Source organism: Oreochromis niloticus, linkage group LG10 (genome assembly GCF_001858045.2).
Source record: "Oreochromis niloticus isolate F11D_XX linkage group LG10, O_niloticus_UMD_NMBU, whole genome shotgun sequence".
In the NCBI taxonomy this organism is placed as follows: domain Eukaryota; kingdom Metazoa; phylum Chordata; class Actinopteri; order Cichliformes; family Cichlidae; genus Oreochromis; species Oreochromis niloticus.
The window spans coordinates 6,824,763-6,846,204 of record NC_031975.2 but is presented as its reverse complement, the minus strand read 5'-3'; the positions used below and the strand labels follow the sequence as shown (position 1 = coordinate 6,846,204).

The following is a 21,442-nucleotide window of genomic DNA, read 5'->3' as shown; positions in this document are numbered from 1 at the left end:
TATAGTTAGAAAATTTCACTTATGATTAAAAAGCACTATGTTTGATAAGCAACATAAGGATAATCCATAAAACTGGTTACAGAGATTATACAAATCCACTATTTTTAAAATCAAAAATACTAAAATTCACAGATCTGGTTAATTTTCTCGCTGCGCAAATTACGTATAATGCAATAAACAACCTACTTCCTGACAATATTTTAAAATTGGTTTCTAAAAGGAAACGGGGGATACAATTTGAGGGGGGGAATTAAATTTAAAACGTCCCTGCATCCGTACAACACTAACAAGTTTTTGCATCTCTGTGTGTGGAGTGAAGCTGTGGAATAGACTAAGTAAAGAACTGAAGCAAAGTCCAAGTATGACTCAGTTTAAAAGATGATTCAAAAATATGTTTTTTGCAAAGTACAGGGAGGAGGTCGTGCTTTCATCGGGTGTTCTCACCCACTACTTTCACGATAGGGATGTGTATATATAAGTGTGTGTGCACAAGTATGTTTATGTAAATTTGTATATCTTTTGACGTGTTACTGGGGTTATTAAAAAAAATCTTTTTTCTCTGTTGTTGTTGTCATACTATTTTAACATGTTCAAAATAAAGATACAATACAATCAAGGATCTTGGTATGAATCACAGATTATCAGTGAAGCTGCCATTCTAGTTGATGAATCCATTAAATTACATACCACACCATTATCCAGAGTTAGAGTTGGAATAGTCAGACAGCCCATGACATCAACGCCAGACATAATCATGATAGATCAGCTGATCTCAGTGCCAGTTTAAATCAGTGGATAAGTCAGCTGATACTCTCTTATGCATCCACATGGCAGATCTCATATAGGATATGCTCCCTGGCTTTCTATGTATGTGCATCAAAGGGTGGGAGAGTTCCAGAGCAGAACCATGCCCCAAGATATAAATCAGTTGTGGTAAAACTACACCATCAGAGACTGCACTGGAACTGATTGGATTGGTACTGTCCTTTGCTGGTCTTTGCCTATTGATAAATCAGTGAGCTACCAGTGCCAGTACTAATATTTCACAAGAGCATTCCTGCAGACCAGAATGAGACTTGGAAAGTTTAAAAGTATTCTGCTGAATCCAGTTCTTTTTACAGCTGTTGATTCCCTTAGTTTCCACTCATGTCTCATGTGTCTTCAGGACTGTACTCCAACGTTTCTGCTGATGAATATGTATTTCCTTTGCAGGTCAATTCCCCATCTTTGATGAGACCTGGGTCAGTTGAACAGTACAAGAGGGCATTTGCCCGTCAGCGAGCTCGGGACCTGGCCCAGCACGCCGATGTACTGCTCTCTAAAGACAAGGAAATTGCTGCCCTGCAGCAGGAATGCAGAAAGCTGGAGGCTCGGCTGGGTATCACTAAGGTATTTATAACTCATCTCCTGCTGAGTAAATTCATCCAGCCTAGATTGAAATGTGGGCATTAATTTGGCCTCAGTTTCTCATAGAGATGGACCGATCCGATATTAGGTATCGGTATCGGTCCGATACTGACGTAAATTACTGGATCGGATATCGGCGAGAAATAAAAAATGTAATCCGATCCATTAAATATCAAAAAAGCACCTCACAAAACCTGCGACACGGCGTAACTCGGCTCATAACCGTAGCAGTCGGAGCAGTGTGCGTCATGTGATAGAGTGGCTGTGTGTATTTGTAGCCTCGCTAGCAATCCAGCATTTCATCTCCGAGGAAGTTATCCCAGAGAGAAGTAAAGCAAGTGTGTAAGTTCATCTCTGAATGTTTGTAAAGCGTACCTGCGTTAAGCTTAACCACCGATATATGGAGCGTCTGCCTCTTCTCTCTCTCCCTCTCTCCTGCCGCTACTTCATGAAACTGCTTAATGATCAGCTGATCGGCTTTTCTGTCGCGAGTCCGTCTCTCTTGTTTGTTTTTGGCCCACTTTGCACCACAAGGAGGAAAACAGCAGCTGAACAACAGCAGCGCGTTTAAGCTTGATAAGCTGTTGTTAGAATTTATTTAATATTACTTTCTAGACCAGGATCCTTTTCTACGTAGCTGACCGCTGGTAACTGTGCAGGGGCGGATCTAGCAAAGTTTAGCCAGGGGGGGCGATAGGGCATTAACAGGGAAAAGGGGGCACAAAGACATACTTTTCTTTTTTATTCTCATTTAAAATGTCTAGCTTTTAATAAAAAATTATCTGAATCTTACACCCAAAGTTTTAATCTGATGTAAAATGTATAGAAGTCCATTACTGTATATAGTAACTGTTAAATGTCTAATATACCCCAGTAAGCTATAGTACTTTTTCCTTTGGGAAGATACCATCTGTGCAGTCTGCAATTCTGTAGAAGAAAGATGTTGAATCTATTTAATTATTCTTGAAAAATAATTTATTTCTGTGCATTTTCTTTCACACTGCATCAAATTAAAGTTGATTATGTCGATTAAGCATCATGAGGTGGAGGGTGGGGGGTGGTTTTTGCTGGGAGTTTGCAACCCTATTAGTTAGGTTGCTTAATATTTCTGCTAAGTACTCTTTAAAATACCAGAATAGGGAGGATGGAGTAGGTTTAAGTTTATTAGACTGATCAGTATTGCTGAACTATGAAATATTTTGGGTGCAGTGTATTTTTTACATACAGGTATAACAGAATAGCTTTAGTGTTGTTGTTTATTTAAACTTGAGTATGAACTTATACAAAATGCAGCAAGATATTAAAAAAACAGTTTTATTGATTAAAAAACACACTATATCGGATTAATATCGGTATCGGCAGATATCCAAATTTATGATATCGGTATCGGTATCGGACGTAAAAAAGTGGTATCGTGCCATCTCTAGTTTCTCAGCTGAAAGGCTGATTTCTATGGAACTCCAAAGTGTTCAAAATTAAATAAATAACTAGGACATGATGAAATAAATAACTATGTGAATAAATAAGACACAGATATGTAATGTGAGAATGATATCATGAAATAATGGAACACATTTTGAAAAAAAAGCTCATTATTGTGAAATATATTGCATTCTGCTATATAAATTTACTTATTATTGTGAAATATTATTTCATGGTCATTATTTTTTTTCCCAATAACAGAGATTATTGCTGAGTCATTTTATTTATTTCCAGCCGTTTTTATTCCAAAATGTCCTTTTTTCAAAGTCAGTCTTTATTTCAAAATCCCGTTTTTCCCGATGGCCTATTTATTTCATAATGCGACTTTTTTAGCAGAATGACTTTGTCTGTCAATCAAAAGAGACAGGGCGGAGCCAGTAGCCGGCGGCACTATGCAGCTCGAAATAAAGTTAGGGCACCGACATATGTAAAACACTGGGCGCGATACAGGCGATACACCTGTAAAAGCCAAAAATTAGCTTTTACAGGTGTATCAATGCTTGTGAAGGACATGGCTGCTGGAGACAAGTCCGTTTCTGAGTTACTCAGAGAAGTTGCTAACCGCTTAGATTGTACGTCTTCACCTCAGTCTGAGAGAGTATTGCAGCAGTGTACTGGAGATGAAGCGGTCCCTGGTCCAAGTTCTCATGACAACAGCACAGTGTTAACGTTAGCAAATGCTAACGCTATCACAGCTAGCTTCACTCCACGAAACGCTGTACAGGGTAAGTAACGATATGTTATTACTGCTTGGTTAGTCAGTCTGTCTGCCAAAAGTGAGCTTTTTAATCAGTTCAGTCACAGATTTTTTTAAATACTGTTTTTATCATAGCAAAGAATTCAATAAATTAGGTAAGAGAAAATAATCGTCTTCTGGGTTAATGTCTGTATCACTATTTAGACAGTCACAATAAAAAAAAGTAAGCGATAATATTTCAATGTCAAACGTCATAATTAAGGTCAACATCTAAATAATGCTGTGTACAGAATCACACAGGTGTTAAATTACAGCGTAAACTTACCTTAGACCGAGTATCCCCCCAAAGAGGGACAAAGGACCCCCTGATGATCCTCTAATCACATGAGCCAAGGTGTGATTTATGGATCATCATAAATCTCATGTGATTAGAGGATCATCAGGAGGTCCTTTGTCCCTCTTTGGGGGGATACTCCCACTGGGTTTAAATCTGGGACTCTCGGCCATTTGACCTTAGAACTGAAGAAGCTTCTCGGATGAGAGGTGAAACGTCTTCAAGCAACTTAAAGAAGTCCAGACGCTTTTCTTTGCAAACTCCTTTGACTACGATGACCTGGATGACTGAGAACCTTCACAGAGATAAATGAAAAGCCAATAGGCGCAAAGATCCAACCCACTCACACTGATTGACAGACAAAGTCATTCTGCTGAAAAGTCGCATTATGAAACGAATAGTTATGTCTATAACTGATGTTCCCTGAAGGAGAGGAACGAGGTACAACACATAAGTATTGGATATCACGCCCTCGCGTGTCCTGGCTGAAGAAACCTTGATTCAGGCCTTTAACCCTCTGGGGTCCAGGGTATAATTGGCCGTTTTTGACTACTTTTGATTTTACCTCTATATTTCACCTTTAAAATATGTTTTTCTTGCCTTGTTTGGTATCATTATTTTCAGCACAACCTCAAATATCTGAAATTTGAGTCATTTTTTCATTTTGGTATACTATATTAGCACAGTTGATCTAAATTCAGACAAAAAATTCAAAATCCGAGTAAAAAACAGTTATATTTTTTACTGTAAAACCCACAAACATGTTTAACGAATCATTTTCATAACTTGAAATGCAAATAGAAATTGTACATTTCTAAAAATTATGCACAAGTTTTGCAAACAACAAAGTTATATGGTACTATTTACCTAAAAATGCAGCCAAGGCCTCAGGTGTTTTTTATATAACCATTAAATCTATTTACAGAACAATTAGGTGTGCTGCATCAAATAAGAAGGCACACAAATTATTTGTGCCAGTCCAAAAAATGTAGTTTGAGTTCAGTATAAGACAGAGGAGAACACCACAGGCCTAAACCCTGCAGGTCTGACTGCAGGAGGTGCATCAATCCAGTTTTCCATGTGGGAACAGTGTTTACACTGGAATCCACCTTTGACGGCTTTTTTTTGGAGAAAATATGAAATTCAGCAGTCTAACTGACACACGATGCAAAACAATAACTACACAACAAACTAACTATAGCCTCCAAACACGCTAAACATCACTAATGTCTCAGATATGAAAACTTGCTCTCTCTCTTTCTTTCGCTCGGCTGCTTTCCGTTGCGGGTGTCACTCCTAAAAACTTCCCCTTCTCCCTAAGCAACCAAGTGTCACATGTTGCCATATCATTTTTTTGATTGGCTGACATGTTAAACTCTAACACCAATAGGGAAGGGGTGTTTTTTCTTTTTCTTTTTTCACTCGCAAACGGAGAGTGTATGCTAGCGCTGTCTGTAGAAAACGCTGTTTTTACCGTTCTTCCCGCTGTAAACACCACTGTTTTGTTCAGAAAAAAACATCGCGTGTATTTTTTATCATAACTCTGGTTTTACGTGGCCTGTCGACACAATTCAAAAACTGGTATATAGTTTGAAGTCCACACTTTCGACCCAAGTTGGAATGGAGACTCTGACTCGCTGCATCTTGTAGCGGTGTCGTCTTAAATTGGTCATGTGATTTTGACGCGCCGGCGCGTCTGGCGACCCCAGAGGGTTAAGGCAGATGACGTGTGATGACACGCGCACGGCCCCGTCTGCACATATAGCCGCTGTCATCACAGTCATCTCTCAGTTCGATAGCCGCTCTTCACCAAGCCAAACTGCTCAGTGGGGCCACCTTGTGTTGTACCTCGTTCCTCTCCTTCAGGGAACAGAAGTTATAGACATAACTATTTGTTCCCTTTCAGTCGATTCACTCGGTACAACAGATAAGTATGGGACATATATACACGACCCGCAGAGCAGCCACCGAACTGGAATCAGGCCACCACATCCTTAGTGAGCGGTAGACCCAGCAGAAAGGACAGCATGAGCCACCGAAGGGGCTGTGATGTCCAACCGATAAAATCGCACAAAAGTGTGCGGTGATGCCCAACTAGCTGCCGCACAAATATCAGCTACAGGCACCCCTTTAAAAAGAGCCCATGAGGTTGCCATCCCCCTGGTGGAGTGAGCTCTCACCTCCTGGGGCAAAGCAAGACCTTTGGTGCTGTATGCCAGTGAGATAGCTTCTATAATCCAGTGGGACAGCCTCGGTTTAGACAGAGCTCTACCTCTATTTGGATTAGCGAAGCAGACAAACAGCTGGTCACATAAACGCACATTCTGAGTGCGCTCAATGTAGGTGCGTAGCACATGCACTGGACAAAGAGAATGCATCCTCCTCTGCTCCTCAGATGCAAAAGGAGGGGAGCAAAAGCTCCGCAACTCAAACTCCATTGAGCTATAAGATGCAGGCATTATCTTGGAAAAATAGGCAGCATTTGTGTCACGGCTGCGGTGGCAGACGTGTGGAGGGTGTGAGAGAGGACCCAGATACTGGCACTGGCTTGGACGTGAGCAAGCTTTATTAACACACACTGGTGGCACAAACAGGAACACAGCGAGCAAAACAAAACCTAAAGGTGACCTAAACCGGGAATGACTAACAAAACGAACCTGAACAGGTGACTCGGGGAGAAAATGCAGGGAAGAAACACAGATGGAGTAGCGACAAACATGAGTGAACACACACTATAAATACACAGAAGGGAACGAGGAAACTACACACAGGAGGGAGGCACAGCTGATTGTGATCGACAAGACGAGACAGGGGAAAACAGGAAACTCAAAACACACGCGAAGACACAGACTCAGAGACGCGGGCTTTACACAGAGACCTGACTACACTAGAGGGGATACATAGGCAGGTCCAGGTCACCGACCCAGGACCATAACAATTTGGACGCAATACAACCTTGTGGCCATCAGGAGAGAACTGTGTGTAGGAGGGATGCACAGACAGCGCATGAAGGTCACCCACTCGCTTTGCTGAAGCCAAAGCGAGAAGTAATGCAGTCTTATATGAAAGAAATTTCATATCCACAGACTCAGTGGCTTCAAACGGGGGGCTACAAAGGGCCTCCAGCACCAAAGACAAGTCCCAAGCAGGGACACTGGACTTCAGCACGGGTCTCAGCCGGCAAACCCCTTTCAGAAAAGGTATGGCAAGGGGATATGCACCTGGTGTCACCCCGTCAAAGCCAATATGACAAGCAGATATAGCTGCTAAATAAACCTTAATTGTCGAAAATGAAAGGCCCTTATCCAGCAGCTCCTGCAGGAATGTCAAAACATCCACAATAGAGCACTGAAATGGGAGAGTGTGGCGGTCCTGGCACCATTGCTCGAAGCCTCGCCATTTGTAAGCGTACAAGCCTCTAGTAGATGAGGCCCTAGGGCTCTGAATTGTCGCTATCACACTAGGTGGCAAACCCTTAGCAATCAAGTTTAACCTCTCAGCAGGTAAGCATGAAGGCGCCACAGATCCGGGCGCGGATGAACCACTTCTCCTCCTGCCTGAGAGAGGAGGTCCCTGTGGAGAGGAAGTTGCCAAGGACTCGCTGCTAGCAGGCTGATTATCTCTGCATACCACGACCTTGTGGGCCACCAAGGGGCCACTAGAATCAGAGAGAGGGAATGCCGACACACTCTCTCTAGAACTGGAGATATCATTTCCACTGGGGGAAATGCATACAGGAGCACGTCTGGCCATTGGTGCGCTAGCGCATCCAAGCCCAAGGGTGCATCGTGGTCGATTATGGAGAAGAACAGGGGACAGTGAGTATTTACCCTGGAAGCAAAAAGATCTATTTGCGCCTTGCCAAATAGGTCCCAAATCTGAGCCACTATTGAAGGGTGTAACCTCCATTCTCTCACCAGAGGACCCCCCCCTGGAGAGAAGGTCCGGCCCCAGGTTCAGGTGGCCCGGAACATGGGTGGCTCTTAGAGACAGAAAATGAACACTGCACCATAACAGCAGAGAGCGAGACAGCTTCAACAGGGGAAGAGAGCGTGTTCCTCCCTGCCTGTTTATGTAAGACACCACTGTTGAATTGTCCGTCCTGACTAAGACATGCTGGCCCTCCAGGACTGGACGGAAATGCTTTAGAGCTAAGAACACTGCTAACAGCTCTGAGTGGTTGATGTGCAGCTGGCGCTGAGCTGCGGACCAAATCCCTCTCACTGACGCGGTTACCGGCAGCCTCCTCCGGAGGTGACGCGATGCACACAGGCGGTGAGAGAGAGTCCAGCGTTGAAACGCTTTCATTTTTAACAGTCCAAGTGGCACTACGGCGATCATAGATGCCATCATGCCCAACAAGCGTAATATTGTCTGGAAACGCAGTCTGCGTCCCAGCTGAAACTGAGCGAGGCAGGGATGAAACGCGGCCACTCTGTGCTCCGACAAACGTGCGCGGCTGGAAAGCGAGCATATTTCCAAACCGAGGAAAGAAATCTGCTGACTCGGGATTAGCGAGCTCTTTTGAAAGTTCACAGAGAACCCCAGCGTCTCAATGTGTGACAGAACCAGTGACAGCTGTGTCTCCGCCTGCTCTCTGGAGCAAGCTACGAGAGCCCAGTCGTCTAGGTAGGCTAAGATGCGGATGCCTCTCTCTCTGAGGGGCGCTAGCGCTGCTTCGGCACATTTCGTAAAGGTGCAAGGAGCGAGCGACAGCCCGAACGGCAGCACTAGGTATTCGTAGGCTACGCCCTCGAATGCAAACCTCAGAAACTGCTTGTGTTTCGGGTGTATAGCCACATGAAAATAAGCATCTGTTTGATCGATTGTCGCAAACCAATCTCCCGGGCCGACTGCATTCAAGAGCTGTCTGAGTGTTAGCATCTTGAACCTGTACGTACGTAGATACGTGTTCAAGACTCGCAGGTCGAGGATGGGACGAAGCCCTCCCCCTCTTTTCAGAACAACAAAATAGCGGCTGTACCAACCTTTGTCTGTCTCCGAAGCGGGGACCACTCGTATTGCTCTTTTCTGCAATAGCGCCTTTATTTCCTCTCTGAGTATCATGGCCGCCTCGGTGTTGACAGTCGTGTTTACGACTCCTTGGAAACGAGGCGGCTTGACCCGGAACTGCAACCGGTAACCCATGGCAACGGTTCGCAGCACCGTCGGCGGGGCATTGTCGCTCCCCAGTGTGTCTGCAGGGGACTGCATCACCTGCCTGACCTGGCTCATTCTGCCCGCAGGCTGAGCATTTGTGATTGTTTGAGAATAAACAACACTCTTTATTGATTGTAACATGGGAACATGTACATTCATACATTTTGTTGGAGGCACCTTTCCTGGGGCACAACAATGAAAAACAGCGGGAACACTTGATGTGGTCACCTGAACATTTAACACACCTTAACAGGGAGTTACAACCTGAGGCATTTTGTGTGCAGGGGGTTTGTGCTTGGGAGACAGTGTTAGGAAAGTGCAGCGCCTTCTGGGGCTGACAACCTGAACAGAACTTAAGTGGCACCTCTCGGGCGGCAACAGAGGGGTAAAAGCAGCATCTCCCTGCCGCTGGACCCCTTCTCCACTTGAAACCACAGCTAGGAGGGCTGAGGCTTCTTCCTTCTGGGCGTCGGGTCCCGCCGGGGCCGGAGGGTGGGCCTTTGCTCCAGGCCGACTGGCATGGAGCTCGGGCCGGAGGATGTGCTCCCGCTGGTGGCACGCCCACTGCAGCGGTGGGCGCTGGTCTCTTGCCAGTTGGCAGAGGAGCGGCGGGCCTGTGAGAGCTAGCTGCGGGCTTGGGCTTGGGCTGACGTCTGGGGATGATGTCGTGCAGAGATTCCGTCTGCTTCTTCCTCAGATCGAATGTAGCCTGAATGGCTTCAAGTGAATGTCCGAATAACCCAGCCGCAGACACTAGTGCGTCGACACCATGGTTATGGGACGGGGCCAGATAAGCAGCCAGAGACGGCTCCATAGCGGGTGGGTTAGCTAAGCCAGCCCCCTCAGCGCCGTCCAATTCCATGTACTGTCCATAGCCGGGCACAGTGACGCGGGTAGACAGAGGTTTGTCCCATGATGCTGTTAGCTCGCAGACAAAGTCTGGGAACATGGGAAGGCAGGTTTTGGCTGTTGCGGGCTCCGGTGGGAGGAAAAAAAACGCGAACTGCGACGGCTTCTGAGCTGGCGGAGGAGAGGGCCAGTCCACCTGCAGCTTCTCAGCAGCATGGCGAAACAGGGAGAAAAGAGAGGTGTCATCGTGGCCGACCGGCGCAGCAGCGGTGGCACATTAGGCCGACAATGAGCTCTCCTGCTCATCCTCCGACAAACCATGGATGTCCAGGCCGATGTCCAGCACGTCATCGTCTTCCTGGGGAGCGCTGGAGGGCTTCAACCCAGGCTGAAGCCCATCAGCGCTCCTGCATGGTTCCGGCTCGTCATCGGCTAACCCGTCAACATATTCCATGTGGTCAGCCCAGCTAATTGTGGGGACATCGACCGGATAATCCTCGTCTTCGGACTCGCAAAGGAGAGGGTCATGCCGTGCGACAGCCGAGCGTCCCAACACTTTTTCCACAAACATCACCTGCCTTTCCAGGGTCGAGCGCCAGAGCTGGCGACAAAACGCACAGGCTTCGGGCTCCGTCAACGCTCTCCTAGCGTGGACGATCTTCAGGCAGACAGGGCAGGCATCATACTGGTCGCTGTCGTGCAAAGAGAAACCGCATCCCTGAGGACAGGGACGAACAGAAGATTTCTGCTTTGCTCGCTTTGGTTTGGAGTCCATTCCAAAATGCAAAGCAAAATGCTGCACAGGAAAACTTGAAATTAGCACTCCGCGGTGGAGGCTACCACCAACAGGGGCAGTTAAGCTCAGTTCAAGTCGGCAGACAACGGAGCTAACTAGCATCAGCTAGCTAGCCCAACTCAGTAGAGGTGTTCTCAGCAAGGTGAAGAGCGTAAGAACTGAGTGATGACTGTGATGACAGCGGCTATATGTGCAGGCGGGCCGTGTGCATGTCATCACACGTCATCTGCCTTAAAAGCGTGAATAAAGGTTTCTTCAGCCAGGACACGCGAGGGCGTGATATCCCATACTTATGTGTTGTACCGAGTGAATCGACTGAAAGGGAATAAATAGGCCCTCAGGAAAAACGGGATTTTGAAATAAAGACTGACTTTGAAAAAAGGACATTTTGGAATAAAGACGGCTGGAAATAAAATGTCTCAGCAATAATCTCTGTTATTGGGAAAAATAATGACCATGAAATAATATTTCACAATAATAAGTAAATTTATATAGCCGAATGCAATATATTTCACAATAATGAGCGTTTTTTTTCAAAATGTGTTCCATTATTTCACAATATCATTCTCACATTACATATCTGTGTCTTATTTATTCACATAGTTATTTATTTCATCTTGTCCTATTTATTTATTTAATTTTGAACACTTTGGAGTTCCATAGATTTCAAGTTTTAAGCAGTATTCCATCTACCAAACTCATTGTCAGCACTGCCACAAGCCTGCTCTCTGCTGGACAGCATGGGTTCTGCTCATCCTAACCTCCTCTTAAGCCCCTGTTGCAAAGGCTGCGTCACTGCTGATGTCTAGATAGATGACATTGCAGGAATAGGCTGTTCTTAATTACCAGTGACTTAAAAGCTGATTCTCTTGAATGTGAACATCTGTTGGGTTTCATAATACTGGATGTTACAGGGTTAGCTGTGCACTGACATAATAAAAATGTGCTGACTCCTGTGTTCTTCGTAAACTGTAGTGGAACGTCCATATTCTTTTATTGTTTAATTTAATATTTAGTACCTGCAGGATGCAGTTTGAAAACAACACAAACAATATTGTGCTATCTACTGTACAATATAAAGCGCCTTGAGGCGACTTTTGTTGTGATTTGGCGCTATATAAATAAAATTGAATTGAATTGAATTGAATTGAATAATGTGCTAAACTGAAACTTTTGTCTTGTGGCTGTGTTTAATGGATGTATATATATGTGTGTGTGTGTGTGTGTGTGTGTGTGTGTGTGTGTGTGTGTATGTATGCAGGGCTCCCCTATTCCATCTGGTAGAGGGGAATTTGAGAAGCTTCTTAGGGAGTCTCAGAAGGAGGTGCTGCGGCTGCAAAGGCAGCTGTCGGTCACATCATCCAGAAAGCAGCATGACCATATTCCTGACCACGATGCTGCAGAGAAGAGTGGGGAAAATGTGAAGGACGAAGGGCGAAAGAAGGTAAAGTCATTTTCATCACACCAGAAAACATTCAGACTCTGCACCGACCCCTGTTGGTCTTAATCAGCTTTAAAAAGGCAAGTGAACTCTGTTTATGCGCATTAAATGTGAGGTAAAATGAGCTATTACAAACAGGCCCCATCATGTAGTTAAATCTAGAAACATTTATGGTCTCAGAGTGTAGTTGGAATTATAGGAATGTAAAACATATCACTGTGAGTTGTCCCGAAACTCAGCGTTTGTTTATGTTGTCATGGATGTTTTCCAGTGTTATATAATGGCTTGTTGTTGGACTCAATACTAATCTGTCGCAGGCCATAATGAGATGATTCCCTCTCTTGAACTTGGACCTGATCAAAGACACAAAAGTCCTACACTCTGATCTTCTGTGCATTTAATGCTGTTTTCAGTTCTTAGAAACAGCTCTACTCCAGAGGAGGGATGCTCTGGATATTAGTCATTGGCTGGAAAGTAGAAAAATACACACATCACCTAAATATAGGAAAAGGTTTCTTAATGCAGCATGTGGATTATTTGTAATGGTAAAATTCATTGTTTATCGCTGAACATCTGAAACAGAGAAAAATGTAATTTCTGTGGTAAATTTTAGAGGTATAGTTGCATCATGTCCATGTAATTTAAATGCATACATCTAATAATGTTTCTTTTATTTTTTGTAAAATTTTTCACTGCCTGTGGAGTGAAGTAAATTCTCTGCCTGTGGAGCTCAAATGAGAATGCCGATTGTGGTAATCTGTCATTTGTGGGACGCAAACACGCACTGCCAGTGGCACACGCACACCCAGAAAGGGGCCATGTTGTGTGAACTCTAATCCCCTCTAACAACAGAATGGTACAGTCCAGTAATCCGCTCGCTGTTGCTGTGGCAGCGGTGAGAGGGTTTTGGGTGGTAGGTAAGACTCCAGCCGCAGTAAAGACTTTTCTATCTCGCCCTGCTCTGGATAACTAGCAGGCCAAGGGAACCCTTGACGTTGCCACAGATCACACGAAAGGGGTAGGTAATCTTGTGAGTTTTTCTGTCTCTGGGACTTAGTAAGGTCTGTCTCTTGTAGTGCTTCTTGGCTAACCTCGTATGTATGTGCGTGTGCTTGAAGCCGTGCAGGACTCAAAGTTGAGACTTGACACTGAAAACGAGTCAGTGTCATGACATACTGGGAGGGTGAGAGAACTGGCTCAAAGCAGCTGGTGTTTCATTCATGTTAGATATTAAAATCAGCTGCTTATGCTGTTACATGCCCCATCTTACTATTCCGACTTGAGTTGCATTTAAAGGAATTTGTCTTTTGTGTTTTTGCTTTTTTAAAAATATTCATTTCAGTAAATCCTGTGCTAAATCCCACCCTTGTCTATGATGGACTGCCACTTTCTTACAGTGCAGAAAGACGGAGCAAGCGTGAGGCCTAGTCAAGGGCAGCCTGTCAACCCAGTTTTGTAACAGTCATATTTCACAGCTTCCAGATGTAGAATTTAGACAGACAGACTTAGTGACATGGTGCTGCTGCATTTGATTGGTGGACATCGATATGTTCCGTATTAAAAAAGAAAATCAATGGCCAGGCCAATCCATTAAGGTGCTTTTAAAAGAAGTGATCCAGTTACCCGTTTCAGTAGTCTGCAGGGATTACACCAATGTGCTTATGGCATTCAGGGCCTGCTGAATGGGATCTGACCCTGCTTTAGTACGCATGGGCCCAGGGTGTACTTTAGTGTACATGGACCACATCAGTGTGAAGTGTCCACACCTCATCATGTGAGGCAGGGTGCGAGGAGAGGTGGGGATCTGAGCTAGGGCCTGGTCTGATACAAACACAAGAGGCAAACATGCTGTAGTCCAGGGGTGCCCAATCCCAGTCCTCAAGAGCTACTGTCCTGCAGCTTTTAGATGCATCCCTACTCCAACACAGCTGAATCAAATGGTTTGATTACCTCTTCTGTATGCCACCAAGTTTGGCAAAGGCCTGATAACAAGCCATTCATTTGATTCAGGTGTGTCTGACCAAGGATGCATCTAAAAGCTGTAGGACGGTAGCTCTCGAGGACTGGGATTGGGCAGCCCTGCTGTAGTCTCAGGATAAAACAGGCGCTAGGTGCGCCCGCTTCCTTCATCAGGTCATTTATTGGTAAATGACTTACATGACTGTGTTTACACATCCTGTAGGATTTGAGTATTTACTTAACTAATTTAATTTTCGTTCTTGACTTTATTTAGGGATTCTTTTTTATTTAAACACTCATTACTTTATTCACCTCAGTTTGAATGTGCAATTGGATAAGACAGTGTTTCTGATTTCTGCAGGGTCAGACAAACACTACCACTTCACAAGCGCTTGATCAGTTATACATCTATGCTGCATGTAAGCTTGGCCTTGAACGTATTAAAAAAGGTAGATGGAATTCAAATCTTTTATAACATTACTGAAGAAAAGAGAAAGGATAAGGTTGCATTGTGCTTGATTAATGATACATTCAACCTCTCAGGCTCACTGCATAGCTATTTCCATGTGTTATCCAGAAGGATTTAACTTAAAAGTTTCTAAATAACTAAATTATCAAGTATCCAGTTGAAATCTGTAGATGACAGACAGAGGTTGGAGTATTAGTCTAACTGATGTTCATATCCTGTGGCTGTTAAGGAGAACTAATTTAACCACTGTCTTGAAGTAACAAAAGGCTCCTGACTTGGATCTGGATATTTTCTAATAGCTTCTTTCTACAAATATGGAAGCTCCTTATTCTAAACTGAAGTTCAGTCCACTTGGATTATTGATCTCATATTTAATTAGACTTTTCGCAGAGTCGGACCCCTGAAATTGTAGACATTATCAAAGGATGATTTTACTAGAGCATATGACCATTTATGATCTGCTAGTCTGTGTTTTATTGAGTTTGTTTTCCCAACTGGCTCAGATAAAAACAGAGTATGTGTAACATCAGCGTTTTATTTTGGATAGCTGATATGACTACTTGCAGCAGAGATAATGTGCGCTCATTAAATCTGGGACACAACTACCCAAAGTTTTTACTTTTCAAATTTAAATTGGGCAGATGCAAACCACTGCATCTTAAAATTGGACTAGTTTGTCACCCAGAAACTCCAAACCATGTATTTGATATAATTTCTTGCAGATGTGTTAAAAACCCTCAAGAGAGAAATTTTCTATAGGTAACTCACATCATGCCCTGATTTGATTTACTCTCTCTCTCAAGGAAATATCCAGCCATAAATTTAAATAAATAAAAGTGGCTGAAGATAAGTAGCATTTCTTCGCTTAGGTGGTTGGATTGAAACAACTGCCGATTCCTTCCTCTGAGCATCACTTGCGATGCTCAGAGGGGTATTTTTATTTTAGTTTTTTGTTGCACGATTTACTTTTGATATCTTTTCAAACTAAATTCAGTGTTGCTCAGTTAAACAAGTGAGAATTCTCATGTATTTAATTGGAATAAAGGACTGGAACACCTGTTATGTAATACTTACCAGGTATAATTAATACTGTTGCGTGGGCACCACCTGCCTCTGACCATTTCATAATCATCATCATCATATGGGAAAAAACCCCCACAATAACACAGTAAAGAGAGCATTAATGTCTAGGGTTTGTCTCTAATTACGTTATAGTTTTGCTGCTGTATATAGGCCAAGATGCAAAGACTCTCACTGGGCTGAGTTGACCTATCCTCTGAATTGTCTGTATAAGAATAGAGACCGAAACTCAACACCATATCTAAGCAAAATCTCTAAAACAAGAACAGCCTGTTAGGTCATAGTAAGTTTTGTTAGGTTAGTGTGTTGGCATATAAACCTTTGAAATGATTCATAATAGCCTAAGCTGTGCTCTAATGCTCTCTGTCAGTCTGACAGCCGCTTTATTCCCCACAACAGTGCATAAATGTGGCATTATGTAATATTCGCTTCTCTGTGCTCATTCGCCAAAACCATGTCAGAATGATATCACACGTCGCATGAAGTCTTATTATATTTGCTTTGAACCCATCATCTCTTTAGATAAAGGATTGCTCTTTTAGGGAGCTTGACCTGTATTTTAAAAATAATGTAAAACCTCCTGATTTATCTCTGTAAACAGCATTTTTTTTTTTCATGAAAACACCACAAACACAGTCACTACTTTTGATAAAGTGTGTTGTTTAATAATGAAAGAGTAAAGTTCAGGTATGTAGCATGCAAGGACGACTGGACTATTAAGTTAAAAAAAGTTGATAGAAGAGTTAGAGCGTACCTCACCCACCGTGCTGCATGGCTGCCAGGTTGTAGCAGAAACTCCACAAACTTAAGCCAACCCACTGAATGGGCGTGCACTCCTGCAAGCTAATTACAAATGACAAGAAGACTGACTAGTTTAATTATGTCAGACAAGTTAGAAAGATGGGAATTTTGCCAGGATGATGGGATCATCTAGCCTGTCCTCACTTTAGAGGGTTATGATGGGATGTTAAATGACCACCAAAAGGAACGAGGAGAACAAAAAGCAGCAGCGAGCCTATTTAAAGCCCTCTTTCCTGGGCACTTTTTTTGACCGGGGGCCAATGGATTTAGTGCCTCCTGCTGGTCTTTCGTCACCATTACTAACACCATCTGGCCTTGTATCCAACAGATAAACCAGGGGTGGCTTTGCTTAACTTCAGAGGCATGCCACTGATTAGATTCTGTCACAATGACTTTTGAACCCCATAGTCTGTATCCACCATGCAGCCTGAATGGCATCTTTAAAAAAAAAAAAGGTGTGGGAAACTAACAGTGTCGTGTCAGAACGCTATTTTCATGCTGCAGGTGATGGTGTTGATGCTGTGAAATGAGTATCTTGATGACTAGTATCTAGTTGAGACAATAAGCTGCTTTATACAACAAAGAGCTGTCTCCAGTTTAGACCACTCATTCAGTTACTGGCATGTTGTTTTTAGTGACGTCTTGTGTTTTCTAAAAATAATGATGACTGCATACAGCTGCCAGAAGACACTACTTCTAGTCATTCAAGGCAGAGGTCCTATCATAATCTTGTCATAGTTCTTAGTGAAACTACAACAGGAACGCTTCTGTTCATGATGGACGAGTCTGGAGATCATTTGGTTTCAGTTTTAGCTCACTTTCTTTGTTATCGTATGCAGCGGTTGTGGGCAAGAGTCACCCTTATCTCATTTGAATAGTTAAATGTCAATTATGTCTTATCTCTCTCTCTCTCTCTCGACAGGACATATGTATATATACATACACATACACACACATATATATATATACATATGTATGTATGTGTGTGTGTGTGTGTGTGTGTATATATATATATATATATATATATATATATAGATATAGATATAGATATTTATATATATATATATATATATATATATATATATATATATATATAGATATAGATATTTATATATATATATATATATATATATATATATATATAGATATAGATATTTATATATATATATATATATACACACACACACACACACACACACACATACATACATATGTATATATATATATGTGTGTGTATGTGTATGTATATATACATATGTCCTGTCGAGAGAGAGAGAGAGAGATATGTATGGTATAGATCTTAGGGGGATTTTTTTGGCAGTAAATGTTTTTAATACAGCATATGAATTCCTGAAGTAGTCTGCTAATCCCCAGGTAAATCCTATCTTAAACTGGTGTGTCTAATGTCTATAGTAATAGTCTTCCAGTGTAAAAGCAAGAAGATTGTAAAGGAGAGATCCCATTTGCTGCACGTGGCAGAGCGCCTTTGATCCTGTTATTGGGTCCTGGCCTTGGCTACACTAGCACAGTTCTCTAGGCATAAGTAGGTTTGCTCTAAAATTAGATACTGATTCCCGACTCTTAACCTTTAACCAGTGTTAGCCTGCCCCCCCCACCTGGATATCCATTAGAAGAATCATACAGTGTATGAAGATAAATATGTGACTGTTTCAGAAGTGTAACCTAGTGTGAAACAGTCCAGTCATTGCACGCAGCCTAATTAGATAGGACAGCCTTCCCGCTAATTTGTTCTAGTCTTGTTGGAAGCCAGAGGGAATCCCCCTGGATTACTCATTGATTGTAGATGGAACACTGGGAAGGAGGCTTGTTACTAATCCCTGTTTCACAGTGGGGGATGCTAGTGTAAAGGTTACTTAACAGTTGACAGTTATACATTTGCTCCCCATTCTGCAACTGTGTCAGAACTGTATTTTTTCTTCTTCTTCTTCTTCTTTTTCTTTTTTTTTTACTTTTACATGTAAAGTGAATGATTCCTCCTGTTTCTCTCAGGTTGTAGGAGAGACCCCGTGTGTGGTATTAGATGAAGCTCCCTCCAGGTCTGAGAAAACTCCCGGAGAGGAGGAGTCGGGGCTGCGAGTGACGCCCATACTGGGCCTTAGCCCGCCCCCTCCCGTAAGGAGAAAAACACAGAGGACCAGCGTCTACAGTTTCTGGTAAGTGAAGAGGACTGAGTTTTCATTTTCCTTTTCTCAGACCCATCATTACACTATAAATTAAGGGACACTTTACTCCACCAGCAAGCCTTTTCTGTTGCAAATGTCAGTTTGCTGTCTTAATGAAGAAGGGAAATCTTAACAAAGCAGTTTGTATTTAATGACCTGCTAAATATTCATCATGTTCAAATGCTATGTGCATAATAGAGCTGCTTGCTGATATTTAAGAGTTAGTGATACAGACTGCTATTAGATGTCACCTGAATGGCTTTCAAGTCATTCCATGTCTCCAAAGTCATCCTTGCACACCTCCCATCGGCTAAATCTACATATTGAGTGTAATTATAGGGAGGGTTCTATGTTTGTATTTTTATTTGAAACTGAAGCAGGGATATCAGTGCTGTGACTGAGCTGACTTCCACTGAAGGAAAATCTACAGTCAGATTTGTTATGTAATGCTGGGATTATTTTGATCTTGTCCTTTGGAAAAGTAGCACATCACCCTTTCTGATGCTACAAGTAGGATTCAAAGCATAAATAGACCTTATTTCCTTCAGCTCTGCATTTTTTCTCAGAATAAAAAATGCAACATATTGGACAATAAAAAACATCAGATAAGTTACATGTGATATATCAGGAACAGCTGAAGGCAATTTCATTACCTTTGACACAAACATTTACTTTCATTCAACAATAAACTGATTATATTCTGCTGGTCAGTGGTCAAGATTTGCCTCACAAAACAAATCACATTTGGATGGAAACTGAATTAATGACACAAATCTTTTTTTGTCCATTGATTAAATTCTTTTAAATTCATATATATAAGTAAAGTGCAACTTGGCTATTCAGTTGAGTTCAGTTCACTCATTTTCTCCACAGTGTTTTGTTTGACAAATAGCTGGTGAAGCTTTACCCCATACACTAACTAGTTTCTTCATAAAATCAGTATTAGTCCAAGGAGGAAGTGGTATCTTGGCAGTGGAATATATAATTACAGCAGAGTAAACACTGAGATTGCTCAGAAAGTGATCACCATGCAAGTGATATTTTTAGCTTTACTAGTGACAGCAGTCAGATCGCTGCTTTAGTCCAGACTGAAATATCTCGACAGCTATGGGAAGGAGTACTTTGGAATTTTCCATTGATATTGATCATGTCCAGAGAATGAATTCATTAGTTTATTTTCATCTAACTTCATCATCAAGTCATAATCTTAACTTGCCTAATGCTTTGATTTATCACCAAATATCGCCAAAACAGATGGCAGTACTCTCAGGCTGAACTGTTCTTTGTGTTTAGTGCACATGTTAGCATGCTAACACACTAAATCAATCCTGTCAGCCTGATAAATATTTATAGACTTACATCTCTTTCATGCTAGCACTAGCACTGTCATTGAGAGCATGTTGGCATGCTAATGTAGCACTGTCATAAGTGCACTACTGTGCATGAAGAGAAACACAAAGACCTTGCATGGCAGCAGATTTTGTTTTAAATCTTTAATCTTTAGCCTGCAGGCCTGTAGATCCTGTTTGACTATGAAGTATTTGCATACAATTAATAACACATTGGCCGTAGGTCCTCCTTAAATGCTGAATTTCCTTCACCATCATCATCATCATCTGTGTCAATTACTGGTGCAGATATCTTTATTTGTTTAGAAGGTAAACACCTGGGCTGAAAGCTCTTTTACTCTCTGGCTCAAGTGTGTGTGTGTGTGTGTTCACACACACGCACACACACATATGTTTGTGGGGACGAACAGCCCTTATGGAGACCAAAATCCCAGTCCCCTCAAGTCTGAAGGCATTTTTGAGACTCAAAATGTGGTTTTAGTGACAGGGTTACAAGTGGGTTATGGTAAGGGTAAGTGGCTAGGGAAAGCATTATGTCAATTAGATGTCCACACAAGATATGAATACCCGACATGTGTGAGTGTGTGTTTTGTTTGGGGAGGTCATGCATGCATCACATGTTCACACCAGTGACAAACTTTACTTCACTTTAACTTTTAATATGTCAGTATACCAACATTCCTTAAGTGCTTTACTGCTGCATGGATTGTTCTGCCATTCATCAGAGAACATTTTTAAACCTGCTGTCTGCTACCTTTTTGAAAATATGGCATTGATAATCTGTTGGTTTAAAGTCGGGTAACATTCCTGTCCCTGTGATGGTTTTCACTCTTTTCTTCTTTGGGAAGTCTTGTGTGATTTTCAGCCTGGACTATTCCTCCTCAGCCAGAAGACTGAGGATGACAAGGAGTCATCTTTGTCAGCCAACATTTGGCTATAATGTTTTCATTCAGCTCAGCTGTTATTGCATGTTCATCTCAGGGTGTTAATGGCAGGACTGTGCATTCACTGTGTTTGTCCTGACTCGAGCAATTTCATCTTGGTCTCAGCTGAACCAAGGAGGTGCTTCCAGGTTTCACTGGACTTCTTTTCGTGTTGTTTAGCAAAGTTTAAACATTGCAGTTGTGTGCCACAGAGCAAACAAGCCTTTCTTTTCTTGGAGACTGTCTTAGGAGGCTGATGTGACAGAAACTCAGATTTCATTGATAATTCATCTTCCAAACTGTTCTGTGCCATTCAAGGACACAAGGCCTTTGAAGATATTTTTTGTTTTTGAAACCCTTCAGTCTCAGATGCTGTCTGATGGTTACGGGGCTGCAGTCGGCACCAGTAACGGCCTTAATTTGGGTCGAGGATTGTCCAGTGTCTTGACAGACAGGCAATTGGATTCTCTGGCTCAGTGCTGGTGAAATTTTTTGGGGTCTTCCACTTTACT

The 21,442-nt window shown here is 42.6% G+C and overlaps 1 protein-coding gene across 9 annotated transcripts in view; it reads left to right on the top strand.

Annotated features, from left to right (window-relative positions):
- Nucleotides 1-21,442, top strand: part of LOC112841777 (peripheral-type benzodiazepine receptor-associated protein 1) — a 56,534-nt gene that overhangs the window by 33,007 nt on the left and 2,085 nt on the right. For all 9 annotated transcript variants that reach the window (XM_025910882.1, XM_025910881.1, XM_025910883.1 and 6 more), the window contains 3 exons: nucleotides 1,213-1,389; nucleotides 11,987-12,169; nucleotides 18,486-18,649. In XM_025910882.1, the coding sequence (XP_025766667.1) occupies nucleotides 1,213-1,389; nucleotides 11,987-12,169; nucleotides 18,486-18,649 (524 nt within the window). The remainder of the gene's footprint in view (nucleotides 1-1,212; nucleotides 1,390-11,986; nucleotides 12,170-18,485; nucleotides 18,650-21,442) is intronic.